The following is a 19,804-nucleotide window of genomic DNA, read 5'->3' on the forward strand; positions in this document are numbered from 1 at the left end:
GGTGGATAAACTAGGTCACCATGAGCGTTAAGCGTAACGGGAATGCATACGCCGCACCTTTGCAAAGCGGCTTTCTCGAAAGTGGCGCGTCAGTTTTGCATAACACGTGCTCCCAGAATTCCTGCTTACAAAGCGAATTAGTGAATTTTAATAAATTGCTTGCTTGATTGGTGGAATAACACTTACTTTACGAGCCATTAGCGTTGCCTACTAGATATAGAAGAAATCATGTTGAAACACGTATCAATCACGTCGATTTTGCATGTCTCTGAAACCTACCCCGCAATTGGGATCAGTCCGCGGGTTTTTCCAGGTGTCAAAAAAGTCGCAGTTTTGCCAGAAAGTCAAAGCATCAATTGCGATATCCAATTAGTAGAGAGCTATACAGAGTAAGGATAGTTTTATAAGCAATATGAACTTGGACACATTCGCTCACTAACTGAATTAACAAGCATGACCTCAGCGCGCACAAGCAAACATGAATAGATCCTACTCGATGACCGCAGACTACCGTTGTCAAAACGCTGGCGTGAGCATGCGCAGCAGCAGCACCGAGCGAATGTTCGTGCGGTCTTTCGCTTCAACGGAAACTTAGCGGCGAACGCACAGCGCATACAAAGCCATGAGCAGTCTGCAGATCGCTTTCAAGATACAGTGCGGGCGACCGCCGTAGCCGGGCAAAGTACCAGTACGCAGTTGCGGGCAGAGTAGAAGCCGCCCCCCCCCCCCCCTCTCCATGCTTCTTTCCCGCTTTCCTCCGTTCAGCGTGCGCGACTGAGTCGCCAGTTCCCATTGCGCCGTTGGTGCCGCAGCACAATGGCGCCCATTGTTGCTCGTACCATCCCAATTGCATGTTTGCCTCCATAGTAACGTTTTCAAGCACTTAAATTTTAGCCAAAGCCGTACTTCGCCATATCTGACTTCACATGCTTCTCAGCTATAATGTACCCCCATATGTATTACACGAGACTAATTTTATTCTCCACACAGAAGGAGGGCCTCGCCGTTTGTAAGCTCAACACAAAGGTCAAAGGAACCAACCTTTCCGAGAATGTCGACTGCCCACCGAAGTCGCCGTCACCATCATTAAAGCGTACCAGCATCTGCACGTTGTAGAGGGGCCGACACAAAAGTCCTGTGGAGATCATCATCAGGACCAACCATCAATTCCATCAATTCCATCAACCATCAACCATCAATTCCATCAGGACCAACCGCACTGGATAGCCAGAAACAAATGTCGGATATAGCAAGTCCACAGAGCAACTGCTACTACAAATACAAAACGATGTCAGCGCACAAAAATCCAACAAGTTACTCTACATGAGTTTCACGCGCTGCTGTGCCAGGATGCATCACAAGTATGCTTCGGCAGCATGCAACGACACGCAATGGAACGAGGACGCCCATAACGGCTGCTTTTTCTGCTCAAACAAGACAATGGCCCGACATTCGCCGTGTAGCAATGCGGGAGTTTACGTGGTGTTGCCGTCAAGCCTATCGTATTTCGGTGGGACCGACTGACCCCATGTCGACACACCATAGGTTGCTCTCCGGATCATGCTGCCCGAAGATAGTGCAGTTTAAAATGCAGCCGATCTCGAGGCTAGTGTAGTTTAATAAAGTGAGCCGATCCCAAAGAGCACTCGATAAGTGCTGCTTTTCGATTGGCCTCCACCTCTACATCAGGCAGGCAGGTACACGTATCACGTTACACTGAGAGAACTGAGTGACATCTCGCTGCGCGGCACTCTGCAAATTTCTGAATAACGGCGCAAAAGCATTTCTAGTTTTCTGCAGAACATAAATTATTCATAGTTATAATTTTCAACGAATCTATGAATATCGCTATAGGTTTGATGTTATAGTTCAGCGGAAATCCGCTAGGTGGAGATAAGTAATTAAGGGAAAACTGAGACATCCACCTAAATGTAGCAATTTGCTACCATGGAAACCCAACCGGGTTCTTCGAAAGAAAGCCTCGCAGTTGGAAGAAAAATTTGTCCCGGACGAGGACGATTTTTTCTTCAACTGCGAGGCTTTCTTTCGAGGAACCCGGTTGGGTTTTCATTGTAGCAAATTGCTACATTTGGGTGGATGTCTCAGTTTCCCCTTAATTATCGCTATAGGTACACGTGATTCAGAGTGTTGTAGTTTGCTTAAGTACACTCCGAAAACATTGCAGCGCCTTGTACGCCTAATTGCGCCTTGTAGGCGTAGTTAACGTTTATAATGTATATTTTTTTAGAATAAAGAGCTTCCCCCGCACTAGCACTGATTGCCGGCGAAGTGTGCTACGTGACTTCGTGTTTGCGCAAGATGGCGAATTTCACATTTGATGGCAGGAAGGAATGCGTGTATGATAAGCAGCTGCACGGTTTAGGGTTTGTTTCTTGCGATGGTGAAAGGTCATAAATAATGTACTGCACATACTTCCGTGTGCGGCGGCTGTAACCCGCGTTAAAACTCCAAACAGTAAGTTTGCAATAATGCCAGGCCGCTTATTAGCGCCCTATTTGGCCCGTACTGAGCACAGATTTGTACACACAGGTGGACGATGGGCCTCACGAGATTAAATATTTTGCAATAAACAGTATTTCAATGCGTTCCGTAGACGTGCAGTTAATGGGAATCAAAAATATCCGGTAATCGCCTCCACGGTACTTGCGCTCTTACATGGCTTGCACTGCAGAGGGTACGGCGGGGAGGGGTCGTGCCCCCCCCCCCCCCCCCCCCGCTAAACTCCCTGAACCATCATGCTGCCATATCAGCACTCGACAGTCGAATTTCCACGTCATATAATTCTCTCGCATTACAAAGGGACTATTATTGAGATCAAAGCGAAGCATCACGCAGGAGGAAAGAAGGTAAAAACAGTTATTGTAATTTCGCTAGGTGCTAGGCTGAATTCAAAATCAAGCAACAAATCAAACCTAGTCTTTGCGGCCATCGATCTCAAATTGAGAGATCTCCCTTGCGATAAATCTCATTTCATGGTGGGTACCGTAACTGGCATTTTACCTGATTAAGGAAAAGATATGAATGGAAAGTAAGCAAACTCCAATTATTACAGCGCAACGGCTCAAGCATGCAAGCAGTACTCGCTAAGAGCCTTCCATATGGCATTCCCTGCGCAACGTATCCTCGTCAATCATTAGGACTGCCGCCAGTAGCCAATGCATTCATGCATGACCTACGACATCCCCGACAATTAATTGTGTGGGTGCACTAATACCAATGCCTTGCGTCAAGTCCTGGCACTCCTCACTCTGTGCACCACGTATTCATGTAGGCCCACAGTGATGTCACGCAGCGCGCAGTTGAAACGACCCAGGCATACGTACGGACCCCTGCCCGCCACAAGAGTCGGATGATTGACAAAATGCTTCAACGTGTACAGGACAATCATGCACTGAGCTCTAAGGTATTAGAAGAAACCTCACTATAGCACCATCGGTCGCAGTAGCAAGAAAGGCAGCATTGCTGCAGATAACAGATAGCACACTACACGTGCAAACCATGCAGAAACTGCGAGACCAGGCACTTATGTAAACAGAAATGGTGCTCACCAGCATGCAACGCAATGCTGCGACAATTCAGCACAATCGTACCCATGAGAACGAGAAATTCACTTCTCACGGTGACGTAGCATACCTCTTGGAGATCAGCACAGAAGCTTCAGCTCCCGCTCACTCTCGAGGTCCTCAGAAAACGTCACGAGGCGGGCTCAAGCTGGAAATGAAGCAGCAGATTGAATTCGAACTGACCAGACAACATAGGGGATGTACACTTCACAAACTGTACTTTCATCGCGCAATGTCATTTAATGTGATGTCGCAATGACATCTCATGTCACACAATTTCCATGTCATTTCAGCTGCTTCACAATTGTGATTAATTACTAAACCAGAATTCATAAGAGTCGGCGCAACTTGTGCAAGGATTTGAAAATTTTGCTACTGACACAGATTGCTGCTGCATTCTAAGGACAGTGATACAAGGCTTAGGCAACCAGACAATAAACAGCATGTTCGGACACAAATCGTGAAAAGCGCATTAAACGATTGAGATTGCAAAAGCACACGTTGTAAGGCGTTCGAGCAGACACAGTATGGGGAAGGGCACAACGTCCGCTGTTAAACATGCACTAACACACAGGTGTTTTAGCGAAGATGTGGGGTAGTGGTTGTGGTGCATATTGCCGGGTGCATATGTTGCCCCCCCCCCTCCCCCCTGCTTACCACGCCTAAAAAGTATTTCGGTGCCCATTTAACGAACCTTATTCGATACAAGATATTGTTCCGACAGAGCACTGAATCGTAGCGATCTTATTGCACAAATATATGGCACACCAGATTTGCATACTTGTACAAGCTTTAGTGCACAACTCTACAAAAGCTGGTGCCAATTCGCCTGGTTAACAAGCGCACCATTTACCAATCTTACTAATGACAGAAAATTGCGTACACCAAAAAAATTACTTTACTGCTTGATAAAGAAAGTCACGGAGTACTAATATATCGTTCAGAGCAGGGCGTCACAATGCTACGGTCAATTAGCGATGCACATTGTACATGTGCCACCATTATTGCTCAAATTAATTCTCTGCCTTTTGTCGATTTCTCCAAATAGTCGCGTAAAATTGTGAGCTCGGGTATCTAGATTGTTACAGCAAATAAAAGGGAGTAGTCTTGACATCAAAAAAAATCATCGCACATGCTGAAAGAAGGTAAAAAAACATGGCAATTTCGCTAGATGCGAAGCAGAGTAGCGACAGTGAATACGAATGACAAGTATTGCAAGTAGCAATTATATGGACACTCCAAGCGAATTGCTGCCGTCGCGGTCGCCGTCGTCATGAGGTTATGTATAAGGTCCAACGGCGATAAAATCGTCACCGCGCGCCGTACGCTGTGTGCGTATATATGGAAGCGTGCGAAGGTGAGCCGGCACCCGCAGCTTAATCTCGCGCACGCGAGATCTGTTCTGCTCTTGCGGCTGCTGATGATGGAGCTGCCGCGCAGGCACCGTATCCTGAAAGCGATCTACTATGTGGCCGAAGGGTGTGCCGGCGAGGGCCTCATCTTCAAAGCGATCTGCGATGGGTACAAAGTGCCTCCGCCGAGTGCCGGTAGCTTCGTATGCGCTGTGCTTTCGACGTTCGCGTTGAAGCGAGACGAAAGACAGCGCGAAGGACAATTTGCCCGCTGCTGCTGGCGCGCTTTCTCACTCCAGCGTTTTGAGGAGTTTCCGCGGTCATCGAGCGAGATGTGTCCATGTTTACCTTTGCGCGCGTGACACCGTGCTTGTTATTTAGTTATAGCTAACCTTTTTCAACTTCATAATCAAGAATTACTGTCGATTTCTCACCTATTAAGTCATGTCGCGCGCCACGTAACGCTCCACAGCGAGTATTCGGATTCAACATATAAAAGGTCCTGCAACATATCGGCTATCTGACAAAACACCTAAATGACACAAGTGCCGAGCTCTCAGTCAAGCTTGCACTGTACGGCTGCTGTCACGCCACCACACTGCAAACAGCGGAGAACATATCGAGGAACACGGTAGAACGGTGCTTCTGCACAAGCTGTGCCGTCTAACCGCAATCGAAAAAAAAACTGCTCATCCGCTCTTTCAGTGGGGATGGCTTCACACAGAAGGGCCTTGCAGTTTGCAAGCTCACCACAAATGTCAAAGGAACCAACCTTTCCCAGAATGTCCACGGCCCACCGGAGTCGCCTTCACGGCGATCACAGCTGACGGCTGCCTGCACGTTGTAGAGTGGCACCACAAAGGTCCTGTGGAGATAAATTCCATTAAAACCAAACACACTGGACCGCCAGAAACGAATGTCGGATACTGCAATGAAACTGTTCACTTGCTCATAATACGGTCCCACTATAACTGACATCTGTTGAGCTGTCGCTTGCACATAACGCACTCTACACTTTTTCGGCTTTTCCAAAGCTGCACCTGCCACGACGCCTGTTCCAGTGACAGTGACACAGAACGACAAAAATGACAACCTTGTGCTTATTAACCCACGTTTGTATTGTAGAAAACAGTAATGCTGGATTGGTGCACTTCTGTGATGGCACCGACACAGTGGTTGTGCAAACGTGCAGATAGTATAACACCTACAATAACAGAACGAATGCCGGGCACATGTATGCTCACTACATTGTCCAGCCTGCGTCATTTGGTGAGACCGTCAACTTGCTGTGCGTTTCACTCGTTTCAGCCAGTTGTCAAGAGGCGTAGTAAAGGTTATGTAGAAATGTTTTTTTCATTACACACCCGCAAGCTCTCATACGCACACTTTGATACACACCTACAAGCTGTTAAGTATGTTCATCTTCGAAGTATGGGCAATGTTGTGGCCCTTCAGCAGTGACAATGCTCCACAACTGATTCCATATTTAGGTACATTAATGGAGAACTTTAAGAAGACACAATGATGTGTTTACGAAGCACAGTGCATTTAGTACAAAGGGATACAGCTTTAAGTAAACAGTGTCAGTTGTTTAGTGTAGCTAGGAAAGTACAGCTTCCATGCATAAGAAAGCCTACACAAAGATTATGAGCTTTGCTTTTGTTAATTTCTTTCATAACTAAATACCAAGCTTATTCTATCCGCAATTAGAGTGTATTACAACAGGATCGCTTTGAGCTGTGCACTCTTTATACTGCTGGCTGAGCACATCAGTACATACTAGCCTGAAAAACATCCCACGAGCAAATTTTGCGCAACATTTTGTTGAATACAAAGCGGATTGCAAAAGCAATGTGTTGTATATGCTGATACTTATTACAAACATTCTAAAGCTCCATTCCCTGCACAAAGAGTGACAAAAATTCTACATATGCTGGGCTCTTCCTGGCGTATGTATGTTACCGAAACAAATATAAAATGTGGTAACACTTCTCATTTAGTAAAGGACTAAAAAAGTAGGTTATTCTATAAACACTGAGTGAATAGAATGGAAAAGGTTATAATCTCCAGAAAAGAGGAAGCAGGTCAAAATCAATTATCAGAATACACAATAATTTATTTGTTTTCACTCAGCTGACCCAAACTCGGTTTTTGTACTTTTCTTGGATGTTGCACGCAAAATAAATTGATACTTTATAACACTCGCCTTCAAATATAGAAATTCGCTTTTTAGAAGCTGCGCACGTCATTTCAGGATTTTAGAAACGCTGCAACAGACAGACCGCAGATTCACCATTAGGATATAAATTATTGCTGCATAAAATGGGATGAAGCTAATTTCAATAAACTCACTGCATTGTAGTAACCCAGAGAGGGAAATTATCTACCAGGCACACATCAGCTTGTTCCGTAGGATAGACTAATGTCATTTCATCGAATACCTGGAATACACAGATACACGCTAAGTCATGCCTGTGGCCGCTCCCAAGTCGGCAAAAGAAACAGGAGGGCTTTCACGAACGTCAAATGGAGGACTCAGGCAACCCGTTAGAGAATGAGCGAGGGCAGCTGGTTTATGAGCCTGGAAAAAGTCCACAGGTCCAAGCAAGCTTATTGCCCGCTGCTGAATGTTTGCGCACGATGGGCGAATGAAATACTTTTTCAAAGCATACGCACAAGTTCAAAAGTTGGTTCAGATCGTTATGAGAGTAAAGTTGGCTTAGGCACACACAACCCGGAGGCAGAAAAGGGTAAAGGCGAAATTCTGGAAAAGGCTATCCAGTAGCTGCTGCTGCTGCAGGAGAAAGCCGATTGTTTTAGTGCGAGCAAGTGAATCAGCAACCTGGCACACGTGGCAGGGGCGATCGGATATCTAAATAGATGAGATGACAATGAATTATCCCGTCTAAGCATAGAATGATTATAGCTAGAAGCACAAAATGACAATGCATGTTTTCTACGAAAAGACGGAGGCAATATAGCACATCCCAATCCTGTCTCGATATCCGTGCCTGAATTAGCGACAAAGCGCACAACCCTCAGAAGTCTAAGAGGCTTTGACTTTTGTTTGCCTCATAGGAGAACAGATTTAACGAAATAATTCAACGAACCTCTCCCGAGAACGCTGTTGCGAGTACTGCGAGTAACATGTGTTTTAATATGTACAAAAGCAAGTTAATTTAAACATATGATATGCATAAAACATATACATTATATCTGACATTACAATAACTAACTAAATATAATATACCGCGATTACGTCACTTACTACACACTGTCTAGCGCGCGGAGGGAGTAGGGCCTCTGGGTTTCTCCTTTTTCTTGATACGAACCACAAATTACGGCGGGCTTGAACTCCTTCCTTATTAAAATACCGCGATTACGTTACTTACTCTACACTTTCTCTAGAAAGCTTGGAGGAAGTAGGGCCTCTCCTCGGCTTTTTCCTGCCTCCATGCTACAAACAAACCTTTTTAAACGAAGTCAAAAGGTCCCCCAAATTATCTGCTATATGTGATCTTCATATTAATTATAAATGCATATTTTATTCCCGCATCTTCAGCACACTACAGGATAGAATAAACATCTATAATCGGGCGCCCCCTAAAGCTCCACTTGCGCTTAACAATCAAGGCTTCATAACGCGAAATGTAATAAATTATGTAATATACTACGATGTGAATAACTTTTTAGAATGGTGGGAACGGTCAGGTCATTATTCAAGTATTCTAAATGTGTTCAATAACCTATTCCTATTCCAGTATTCTATTCGAAATATTCTATTCCATCTTCAATGACACTATTAGCAAAAACCACAGTTCTTTGGTTTTACGCATCAATAGCCTTCGAGGGCTACTTTGCCATATTACGATAATTTGTGCTTCAAATATCCCTGGTAAAACTTCCAGGGGTTTGTCATTTTGTCTAAACAACAAAGTGTCCAAATTGAATTTGAAGATTCGCTTTGTACAGCATATTTGACATTTCGGAGCCTACCATCCGTGAACACGAATAGTGGTGGTGCGATGCATATTGTAAGAAACTATCTGCTACTGCGTCTGCTACAGCGTCTGCTACAGCGTCTGCTACAGCGTCTGCTACAGCGTCTGCTACAGTGGATTTCTTGCATGAAATATCTCTGTACTGCCGAATTATAGTCAAGCTACCTTCACATAGCCTTCACGTCATGATGTGTCGGGGATAGACAAAAAATATGCGACAATTCAACGGTAAGGATAGAGTACGAGACCTTTCACACTATATTCGGCTTCGCATGAGAATGCTTCCTGCTGCATACAAGCATCCGGAAAGACTTCGGTTCTGTGTCATTTTAACGACCCCATGTCGCAGAAAATCCGGCGCCAGCGCCGGCGTCGGTGTGGATGTCGGCATGCGTGGCTGCGAAAATCATCCCCAATCACCGCGACCCTCGACCGCGCAGGCTTTCACCGTGGCTCAAGGTAGTGAACAAAAATTGAATTTCTCAGTGAAATGCGTCAGAAAAATGGTTAAAGTACGACATAACTACAACCTACAGACATGGCGGCGTCGGTTTGTATTCTGAATATACGAGAAAACCACTCGAGGAAACAAGCACAAACCCCTTTTCCAGAATTTCTACCATACCAAAAGCGGCGCGCACGGATAGGTTAGTTGCGAAATTCATATCCAGATGGCGCTCGCACCCTCGGCAGGTCAAATTGGGACTTCGCCTGCCTAATGCGTTTCGGACACGCGCGCGTGTCGGGGCAATAGCAAATAATTAATAAAATAATGAAAAGGTGCTAGGGCCTTCACGTTTTAATATAAGACGACTTATATTGCCCCTAGAAAAACATAATAGCCTTCAATATTAGACTTCAGATGCTTATCAGCTATAATGTACGCCCACATATATTACACCAGACTAATTTCACTCTCCACACAGAAGGAGGGCCTCGGCGTTTGTAAGCTCAACACAAAGTTCAAAGGAACCAACCTTTCCGAGAATGTCGACTGCCCACCGGAGTCGCCGTCACATCATTACAGCGTACCAGCGTCTGCACGTTGTAGAGGGGCCCACAAAAGTCCTGTGGAGATAAATTCCATCAGGACCAAACGCACTGGGTAGCTAGAAACAAATGTCAGATACTGCAACGAAACTCAGTTAACTGACATCTCTCGAGCTGTCGCTTGCACATCACTTTTTCGGGTTTTCCAAAGCTGCGCGACGACTCCTGTTCAAAATAGCATGTCTCATTTCATTATGATATCCCAGTGATACAGAACACGCGAAATGACAACCTTGTGCATATAGTTTGTTTTGTAGACAACTAATCCTGGCTTCATGCACGTCCGTGACGGCATAGACACAGTGGTTGTACAAATGCACAGATAGTACGACACAAACAGTAAAAGAAGGAACTTCGTGGAAATGTGTGCTCAGTTAACGTCCAGTCTACGTGCTCTGGCGGAACACCCACTTGCCGAGCGTGTCGCTCAGCACATCCACTGCACTGCCGAGTGCCAGTGTGGTGGGTGTGTATGCGTATATGAAGAATATGATTTATTTATAAGGCTCAGGCAAATGTTGGACTTGTGACAGCAAAGGTGCATTAATGGCATCGGCGATGGAGAAATGCCTAACGAGATGGCGAAAGTCTGTTACCACAAAGATTGCATACTGAACATTCACTAACCATACGTTTAATTGGCAAAGTTCAATCGACATATTTTTCACGTATGGTGTGCTGAAAATGTATCAGTAATGTGCTTCACACTTATCCAAAGGAAGTGGTAAGGCAGAATACCTTTAAAACATTCCTTGGTTTATGAAGTCGAGAGTATGACGGAAGCCCGTGTGGTCAGGATGATGCATACTTAAAAGGAGGAGCTCGAGACACCGAGCGAATCGTTAATGTATTTTTAAATATATTTTTAAAACATTTTTTGGTCGGTGTCTTTATCTCCTCCTTTTGAGTATTCCTTGGTTTATCTTGTAACATCATTAAGGCTTGCACTCGCATGTCAGGTAGAGATAAATGTTCTGTTGCTTTCATGTCAGCCCCTTTCACTGAGTAGCCCTCACATCGCGATGGCCAAAAACAACGCAATTGGCGCCAAATTGCCTCCTTCCGAAACTAGTGGCTGATCCGTGCCCAAACTATTGGGTGGCTTTGACTGCACTTTTTCACATAAGGATTCACTTTTCTTTACCCTGGATTACAGCAAAAAGGGACGACCTAACCTAACCTAACCTAACATAACCTAACTAACCTAGACTGCCAGCCGATGGCTGCGCCAACGCAGCAGCGTGGCTTTCCCTGCACGTTGTAGAGCGGACCACAAGGACACTGCGGAGTTACATTTGTTCAACAGCTTAGCCAGCCGGCAGCACACCGTTACACACGATGAAGAAAACAGTTCATTTCCCAAAAATGCAGTCACACTACCCGGCATGTCGTTGAGCTGTCATGTGCATATTATCGGGAATTTCTGTCGTGCTACAGCCGAAATTTATAATAGCAAAGTCGCATCCGAAACAAAAATACGTATGATTGGTAAGTTGAATATTCTAGATCGTTAAACCGAGATTTTCTTGAAGCCTCAAAATTTTCAAAATAGCAGCCCACAAACAAATGTCATGAACCATTTCTCAAGGAAGACCTCAAGGAGGTCTTCCTTTAGGTTTATTACACTTCCATTTAAATTTAATAAATCAAGCTTCAATTTCGCAGTTCGCTCTTCAATATACCCCGCCCCTCGCTCACTATTGTCCGGAATTGGCGCATGAGGCGCCGGATTGAAGAACAACCACCAAGAATACCAGAACATGGATGCAAACTGAGAATGTCACGTGACCGCCAGGGGCCATAGTGCAAAAACGCCCACGTACAAAACGCTTTCCATAAGAAAACTCTACGGTCAACTTGGCAGATGTCATGTAAGGACGATGCAGATGCTAATCTGCAGATGCTAATCAGAGTGATTAGCATCTTCAGATTGGCTAGGAGGGACCCAGTATGCCAATATAACACCAGCAAGCCCTATAAAAAATTCTAAGAGCACTAATACCAATTAATTGTGCCATTAGTCCCAATATAGTAATCCTATTGTTTTTATAGGCAACTTATTGTCGCTCGACAGGTTCTATTTTCAACTCTGGGTACAACTATTTGTCGCTTACGGAATAAACATGGTTGTATTAGTACCAGTAGGGCGTAATACACTTTCACGCATAGCACGAGTAGTATGTGTACATTTCTACCAATAAAGGCGTAATAAGGCAGCTATTCCCTTCCGATTCCTTCTTGTAAGAGTGGTCCTAAATGCAGAAAGTCATTTCACGAAAGTCTCTTCTCCCGGCCAAACAAGCGTATCGCTCGTCCGCCTGCATATCTGTCGCTTACAGGGCAAACATTTGTATCAATACCAGTAAAGTCCCACACATGACAGCTCTTTGTTGCCTATAGCACTAATTGTTTGCATCAATTTCTACCAATAAAGGTCCTGTGAGGGAGCTATTGACTGCCGATTTGTTCTGTTGTAGGAATGGTCCTAAATAATGGTGCAGGCAACTATTCACGAATCTCTCTTCTGCGCGCCGAACAAGAGTATTAGTCGCCCGTCTGCATTTCGGTGGAATTATTTGCGTACAGTAATAAATATTCAGAGCCCTTCCACTACAATGAAGGCGGAAGCCAGCGAAGCTGTGACTATGGTGGGTCTTTTATAGCGAGTATTGCTGTAGTGTCATAATTGACTATATTAAGAGTCTTCGGCATGTTTGTCAAAGAGCAAGGACACCGGCGTCTTTGTTTTCGCCCGGCGCGATGGCCAAGTAGTGCGTTTGCTGCGCTAAGTCCGCCCCAGTCGTCATAGACTATAGCATATGAGCCACAGCGTTCATATGCCGCGGCACACTGCATGGCATCGTCAGGATCCTGACATCAGGATCCTGCAAGATGTGGTTAAACAAGCGTCTGTCCCATAGCGAGGCCAAAGAGCAACTGCTACAAGTACAAAACGAAGTCAGCACACAAGAATCCACAAGTTACTCGACGTAAGTTCCACGTGCTGCTGAGCCAGGATGCATCACAAACATGCTTCGTCGGCAGCATGCAACGACACGCAATAGAACGAAGTAACAAGGGCGCCCATAACTGCTGCTTTTTCTGCTCAAACACGGCATTGGCCCGGCATTCGCCGTGTGGCATTGCGGGAGTTACGCGGTGTTGCCGTCAAGCATATTGTATTTCGACGGGAACGACTGATGTTATGTCGACACACCATAGGTTGCTCTCCGGTTCATGCTGCCCGTATATAGTGCAGTTTAAAATGCATCCGATCTCGAGGATAATGCAGTTTATTAAACTGCACTATCCAATGCCAAGCCGATCCCAAAGAGCACTGGATATGTGCTGCGTTTCGATGGGCCTCTTTGACACCTCTACATAAGGAAGGCAGGTACATGTGCACGTTGCACTGAGCAGAGCAGAGATGATTCATAGTTATAATTCTCGACTAAGCTATGAATATATCGCTATAGGTACACGTGAACTAGAGTGTTGTAGTTTGCTTAAGTAGACTCCAAAAACTCTTAATTTGCAGCGCCTTGTAGGCGTAATTAACGCCTATAATGTATTTTCTGGAATAGTGAGGTTCCACCGCACTAGCACCGATTGCCGGCGTGACTTCTCGTTCGTGCAAGATCGCGAATTCACATTTGATGGCGGGAAGGAATGCGTGTATGATAAGCAGCTGCACGCCTTAGTGTTTGTTTCTTGCGATGGTGAAAGCTCTCGAATAATGTACTGCACATACTTCCGTGGGCGGCGGCTGTAACCCGCGTTAAAGCTCCAATCCGTAAACTTGCAATGATGTCAGGCCGCTTATAGCTCTCTATTTGGCCCATACTGAGCAGATAGCGGCACAGATTTGTACACACAGGTGGACGATGGGCCTCACGAGATTAAATATTTTGCAATAAACAGTATTTCAATGCGTTCCGTAGACGTGCAGTTAATGGCAATCGAAAATATCCGGTAATCGCCTCCACGGTACTTGCGCTCTTACCATGGCTTGCACTGCAGAGGGTACGGCGGGGACAAAATGCTTCAACGAGTACAGCATTTTGTGTAAAGCATTTTGTCAAATGATTGACAAAATGCTTCAACGTGTACAGGACAATCATGCACTGAACTCTAAGGTATTAGAAGAAACCTCGCTATACCACCATCGGTCGCAGTAGCAAGAAATGCAGCATTGCTGCAGATAACAGATAGCACACTACACGTCCAAACCATGCAGCAACTGCGAGACCAGGTACTTATGTAAACAGAAATGGTTCTCACCAGCATGCAACGCAATGCTGTGACAATTCAGCACAATCGTACCCATGAGAACGAGAAATTCACTTCTCACGGTGACGTAGCATACCTCTCGAGATCAGCACAGAAGCTTCAGCTCCCCCTCGCTCTCGATGTCCCCTGAAAGCGTCACGAGGCGGGCTCAAGCTGGAAATGAAGCAGCAGATTGAATTCGAACTGACCAGACAACATAGGGATGTACACTTCACAAAATGTACTTTCATCGCGCAATGCAAGAACTCTTTATCGGTGAATGAAATTGAAGTCATGCAAAGTGAAATTCAAGTCATGCAAATTTAGATTCGCAATGTCTTTCGTCCAGAACCAAAAAAATTACTCGACTGAAAGGACAGTTCAGCCATCTACTGAACTGTTTGCATTTCCCTCAATTCCATGCGTTTTAAATATGCTCTCATTAATGACCTTTGTGGTATTTACTCATCATGCTCCCATATCAGCACTCGACAGTATCATTTCCGTCATTTCTTCTGCTTCACGATTGGGATAAATTACTGAACTAGAATTCATAAGAGTCAGCGCAACTTGTTCAAGGATTTGAAAATATTGCTACTGACACAGACTGCTGCTTTCAAAGGACAGAGGAAATATAAGGCTCAGGCAACCAACCAGTCAGTCGGTAAACAGCATGTTCGGACACAAATCGTGAAAAGCGTATTAAACGATTGAGGTTGGAGAGGCACACGTTGGAAGGCGTTCGAGCAGACACCGTATGGGTAAGGGCACAATCTCCACAGCTAAACATACAACAACACACAGGTCTTTTCGCGAAGGTGTGGGGTAGTGGTGTGGTGCATATTGCCGGGAATGTTTTTAAAATTGTTATTGCTGACTATCTCACACCAAACATTCATACTGGGACTGCTGGAGAAATGCCCAAGTTACTATAAATTAAGCTTCACCCATTCATTGTATTCAAGGTAGTTCAATGAAATCGCGTAGAGTTTTTTCGTGGCCCAATTGACCAGCGCGCCAGACCAGTGACCATGCGGGCTCGGTCGTGTGGTTTAAGAACGATGGACCCCCCTTCGCAGCTGTTGCTGCAATGCTCGGCACCTTCCATGGGATTCGACCCATACGCCAGCGCACCACTGCGTAAACGCAAGCAACGTGAAAGTCCAAAGCTTGCACTCAGCCGCGCAAGGCTTAAGACACCGCGAAGCTGGCCGATTTGGTGGCGTTTTCTTTACCCCGTTTCCGTCACAGCCCGATCGGCAGAAGATGTCGACGAGCTGTCGATGCTCACCTGCAGCTCGCTCTACAAGCGCTTTTGCCCGAAGGCCATGACCCCCTCAATCCTAGGCTTCCACGCCGGGAACGCGTGGCACTCCGCCATCTACGCTACGGCACGGCAGTCCGCTTGCGTTCAAAGCCCAATACATTGACAAGTCGCTTGACCCCACCTGTGGAACTTGCACCACGGGTGCGCCAGCCACAGCACACAATTTGCTATGGACATGTTCTGGCGTATCTATCCTCACTGCGAAGAATCTGCCTTGCTGGGCTGCAGAGCTCAGTCGTCACGCTCAATGACTGGATCCTTCCAAGAGGGACCCCTCAACACCACAAAGCTATATATGACATCTTTATCATCTTATAAGAAGCAAAACCATTGACCTAATCGGGAAAGACCACTGGAGTTGCCTTTTCGTACATGTACAATTTTCTATTTTTTATTATGATTTAATAAACGTCTTCGTCATATAATTCTCTCGCATTACAAAGGGACTATTATTGATATCAAAGCGAAGCATCACGCAGGCGGAAAGAAGGTACAAACAGTTTTTAATTTCGCTAGGTGCTAGGCTGAATTCAAAATCAAGCAACAAATCAAACCTAGTCTTTGCGGCCATTTCTCTCTCTTGGCTTGGTGGCAGTATTATCGCCAGGATCTTGTCGCCGCTGCCTCTTGCCCTTTCCCTGGCCGCGTATTCTGGATCTGCTCGTCGCTGCCGTTACCGCTCTCGTACAACGGCAAGCCTCGCATGGCTGCATCTTATCGAGCGCCGCCGCGCACCGGTAGCCGTTGCTCGCTGTCGGCGCATGCGCATGCGCAGACCAGGCGCAGGTTGCGCCTGGTCTTCTAGCAGCTGCGGCGTCGCTGGCTGCCATGGCTACGGCGCGGCTAGCGTCCTGTGAAACACCATACTTTTTACGGCTAGCTTAAGCAGCTTCGCTGTCAAAACGACGCTTCCCAGCAAGCGCCACTAGAGCTTGCACCGTACTTTTCGGTGGAAGGGCGCCTTTCAGATTTATGTCCTTTCACTCAGACCATGCCTGTCCAACCGCTAGCATCCTGTGAAACACCATACTTTTTTACGGCTAGCTTAAGCAGCTTCGCTGTCAAAACGATGCTTCCCAGCAAGCGCCACTAGAGCTTGCACCGTACTTTGGTTTTGTGCGTAATCGGTGGAAGGGCGCCTTTCCGATTTATAAATGTCCTTTCACTCAGACCATGCCTGTCCAACTTCTGAGTCTTGCGGTAACCGGTGCAGCCCATTTTATTGCGATAGCAATTATATGGACACTTCAACCGGATTTCTTCCGTCGGCGTCGCCGTCGCCGTGAGGTTCCGTATAGATTTCAATGGCGATAAAATCATCGCCGCGCGCCGTATGCGCGCTCGAAAGCGCGCGGGGGACCCGCGCTATCACGGAGGGCGAATTCCCCCGCGCGCTATCACGGACAGCGAACGCACGGCGGAAAACAAACGCGACTATCGCACGAAAGGCCGTGGGGGTATGGGAGGGAGGGAGGGAGGCGCGGCGACACTGTGCTCCGGCACCAAAGGCGTATCTTGCAACCAAGGCAGCGCGGGAGGGAGCGGGGGGGGGGGGGGGCAGCTTCTACTCTGCCAACAACCGTGCTCGTACGTTAGCTGCGCCGATCGCCCGCAACGTCTCTTATCTCCACACGGCTCTGACCTTTGTATGCGCTGTGCATTCGCCGCTCAGTTTCCTTTGAAGCGATAGACCGCGCGAACCTGCGCTTGCTGCCAGCGTTTTGACAGTCGTTGTCTGCGGTCATTCAGTGTGCTTCAGTCTGTGGTCATTCATGCCTGCTTGTGCGCGCTGACACCACGCTTGTTAATTCAGTTATTAATAGTCGAGCCTATCTCACATGCTCATTTTCCAACGCGCGCTACACATGCAATGCTGCCCGGATCGGCAGTGCAGCGCTACAGGTGTGTATATATCCCTTCGCACCCGCACGCGCTGCCCACGGAATGCGCTTCTCATCAACACCACCGTTTCACACGCGGCTTCTCGTGGTCATCGAGTCTCTCTTCATGTCTGTCTACTTACGCCGCAGCACACCTGCTTACTTAATCAGCTCATGTTTACTACAATTCATATTGCTACCAAAGCCGCTCACCTTACTTCGTATGACATTGCTGTGTTGCTATCGCATTCATTGCTTCGCCCTTAGGGCGAAACTGACATATTTTATTGCGTTCGCTGTACTGCTGTTCATTTTGAGCCAAGGGCTTGTGAAGCGAGTTTCACACAACTTCCATAACTGCGAAGTCTGCGATCACGACAAGTATACGCGTCTACTGGCATTTTGCTTACGTTCGCGTGAATCATGTGCGCAGATATTTTACAGACAAAGACACGCAGGAGCACGCAAACGCGTACTTCGGTAGCATCAGCAAAATTTTAGCGCGGCCGTAATCTCGCGCTGCGGAGGAGCTGGCCCAACCCGAGCAAGCCAGAGTCATTGAATACAGGAAGGACAAAATTTGTTCAAGCCATTAAAACAGCGGTAGTTCGTGATTTTTTAATTACGCAAAATGTCATGAACATTGCTACCATTTCGGACACCACTCCTGAAGTTAATATTGATTGTGACATTCCCACACAACTAGACAATAGTATGACGGCACGCTTGTGTCATGTTCAGTTAGATGGCGGGGGTATGACGAAGCCGCTGGAAACCTATGACCTGCATTTACAACAGCATACCCGGTTGCCCGCTGCATCTAAGTCTGGAATATTCGGCTCAAGCTTTCACCGAAGCAAAGTCTCCAGTCTATATAGTTTCATCTGGGGCGTATTCTGTAAGAGTCCACCTAGTTTACTGTCCATTTCGGCTGTCCGATGGGGAGCGAGAAGGAGACTGGCTGGCTCCTTCCCGCTCGTGCAGCTGGACGCAATCGCGACAGCCGAAATGGACAGTCCACTAGGTGGACTCTTACAGAATAACACCCCCCCCCCCCCCCCCACCTGCTTACCACGCCGAACAAGTGTTTCAGTGCTGATTTAAGGAACCTTATTCGATACTACGATATTGTTCCGACAAATTACTGAATCATAGCGATCTTGTTGCACAAATATATGGTACACCATATTTGCATACTTGTGTAAGCTTTAGTGCGCAACTCTACAAAAGCTGGTGCCGAATTTACCTGGTTAACACGCGCACCGTCTTATCACAGAAAATTGTGTACACCACACAAATTACTTTACCGCTTCAAAAAGAAAGCCATCGAGTACTAATATATCGTTCAGAGCAGAGCGTCACAATGTTACGGTCAATTAGCGATGCACATAGTCCATGTGCCAGCATTATTGCTCAAATTAGTTGCCTACTTTTTATCGATTCACCCAAATAGTCGCATAAAATTGTGAGCTCATTTATCCAGACACCAAAGAAAATCATCTCGCAGGCGGAAAGAAGCTAAAAAAAACAGATGGTAATTTCGCTAGATGCGAAGCAGAGTGGCGACAGTGAATACGAATCAGAAGTATGCAACATCCCCCAAATTATTACCGCACAACTATCAAGCATGGAAGCAGTACTGGCAGAGAGTCATGCATATGGCATTCGCTCTGCAGCGTGTCCTTGCCAGTCTTTCTCGGGAATGTGGCAAGTATCCAATGCGATCCTTGGTGATCAGCGCTGGCACCCCACGTTCTTCAACGCCCATAGTGATGCCACACACCATGCTCTCGTGAAAGAAATCAGGCGCATGCCCATGGTCCCCTGCCTGCCAAAAGATCCCCATGATGGACAAACGTTTGCAACGTGCACAGCACCTCTTTAAGGCCAGGACCTTTAAGGTATACGATTAAACCTCGTTACACCAATACTGAAGGGAGAGCCTACGGTCGCAGAGTCGAGAAATGCAGCACAGCCGCAGAAAAAAAAAAAAAGGACGCTACATGTCCGCACCATCCAGCATCTGCGAGACCAGGCACAACATGGGTTCACAGAAACTGTGCCGACCAGCATGCAACTCAAGGCCCCGACAAATGGGAACGGCACAATCGTACCTGTAAGACCGAGGAAATCGTTCCTCACGGCGACGTGGCATGCATCTCGAGCGACAGGGTGCAGCAGTGGAAACCCACGTGCTGTCGTTGTCCTCTTCAACGTCAGGAGGCGGGCTCAAGCTGGAAAAGAATCCGTGTAGGGGTTTATTTAAACCTCAGCAAGACAACGTAGGGATGCACATTTCTTACTTTCATTGCGCAATGCAAGGACCTTTTATCAGCGCACA

General features: G+C 46.5%; 1 protein-coding gene across 4 annotated transcripts in view; it reads right to left on the minus strand.

Moving 5' to 3' along the window:
• Window positions 1-1,047: 1,047 nt before the first annotated feature.
• Window positions 1,048-19,804, minus strand: part of LOC125940092 (uncharacterized) — a 29,252-nt gene continuing 10,495 nt past the window's right edge. For 2 of the 4 annotated variants that reach the window (XR_007463332.1, XM_049655764.1), the window contains 2 exons: window positions 19,578-19,697; window positions 14,156-14,430 (listed from right to left, as the gene is read on the minus strand). Coding sequence is in view for 2 of the 4 variants with exons in the window: in XM_049655764.1 (XP_049511721.1) it covers window positions 14,328-14,430; window positions 19,578-19,697 (223 nt within the window). In the remaining 2 variants the exon portion in view is untranslated. Of the gene's footprint in view, window positions 1,136-3,495; window positions 3,733-14,155; window positions 14,431-19,577; window positions 19,698-19,804 lie in introns of those variants that run through there. The other 2 variants (XR_007463331.1, XM_049655765.1) reach the window with 2 other exon arrangements.

Source organism: Dermacentor silvarum, chromosome 9, assembly GCF_013339745.2.
Source record: "Dermacentor silvarum isolate Dsil-2018 chromosome 9, BIME_Dsil_1.4, whole genome shotgun sequence".
NCBI lineage: Eukaryota > Metazoa > Arthropoda > Arachnida > Ixodida > Ixodidae > Dermacentor > Dermacentor silvarum.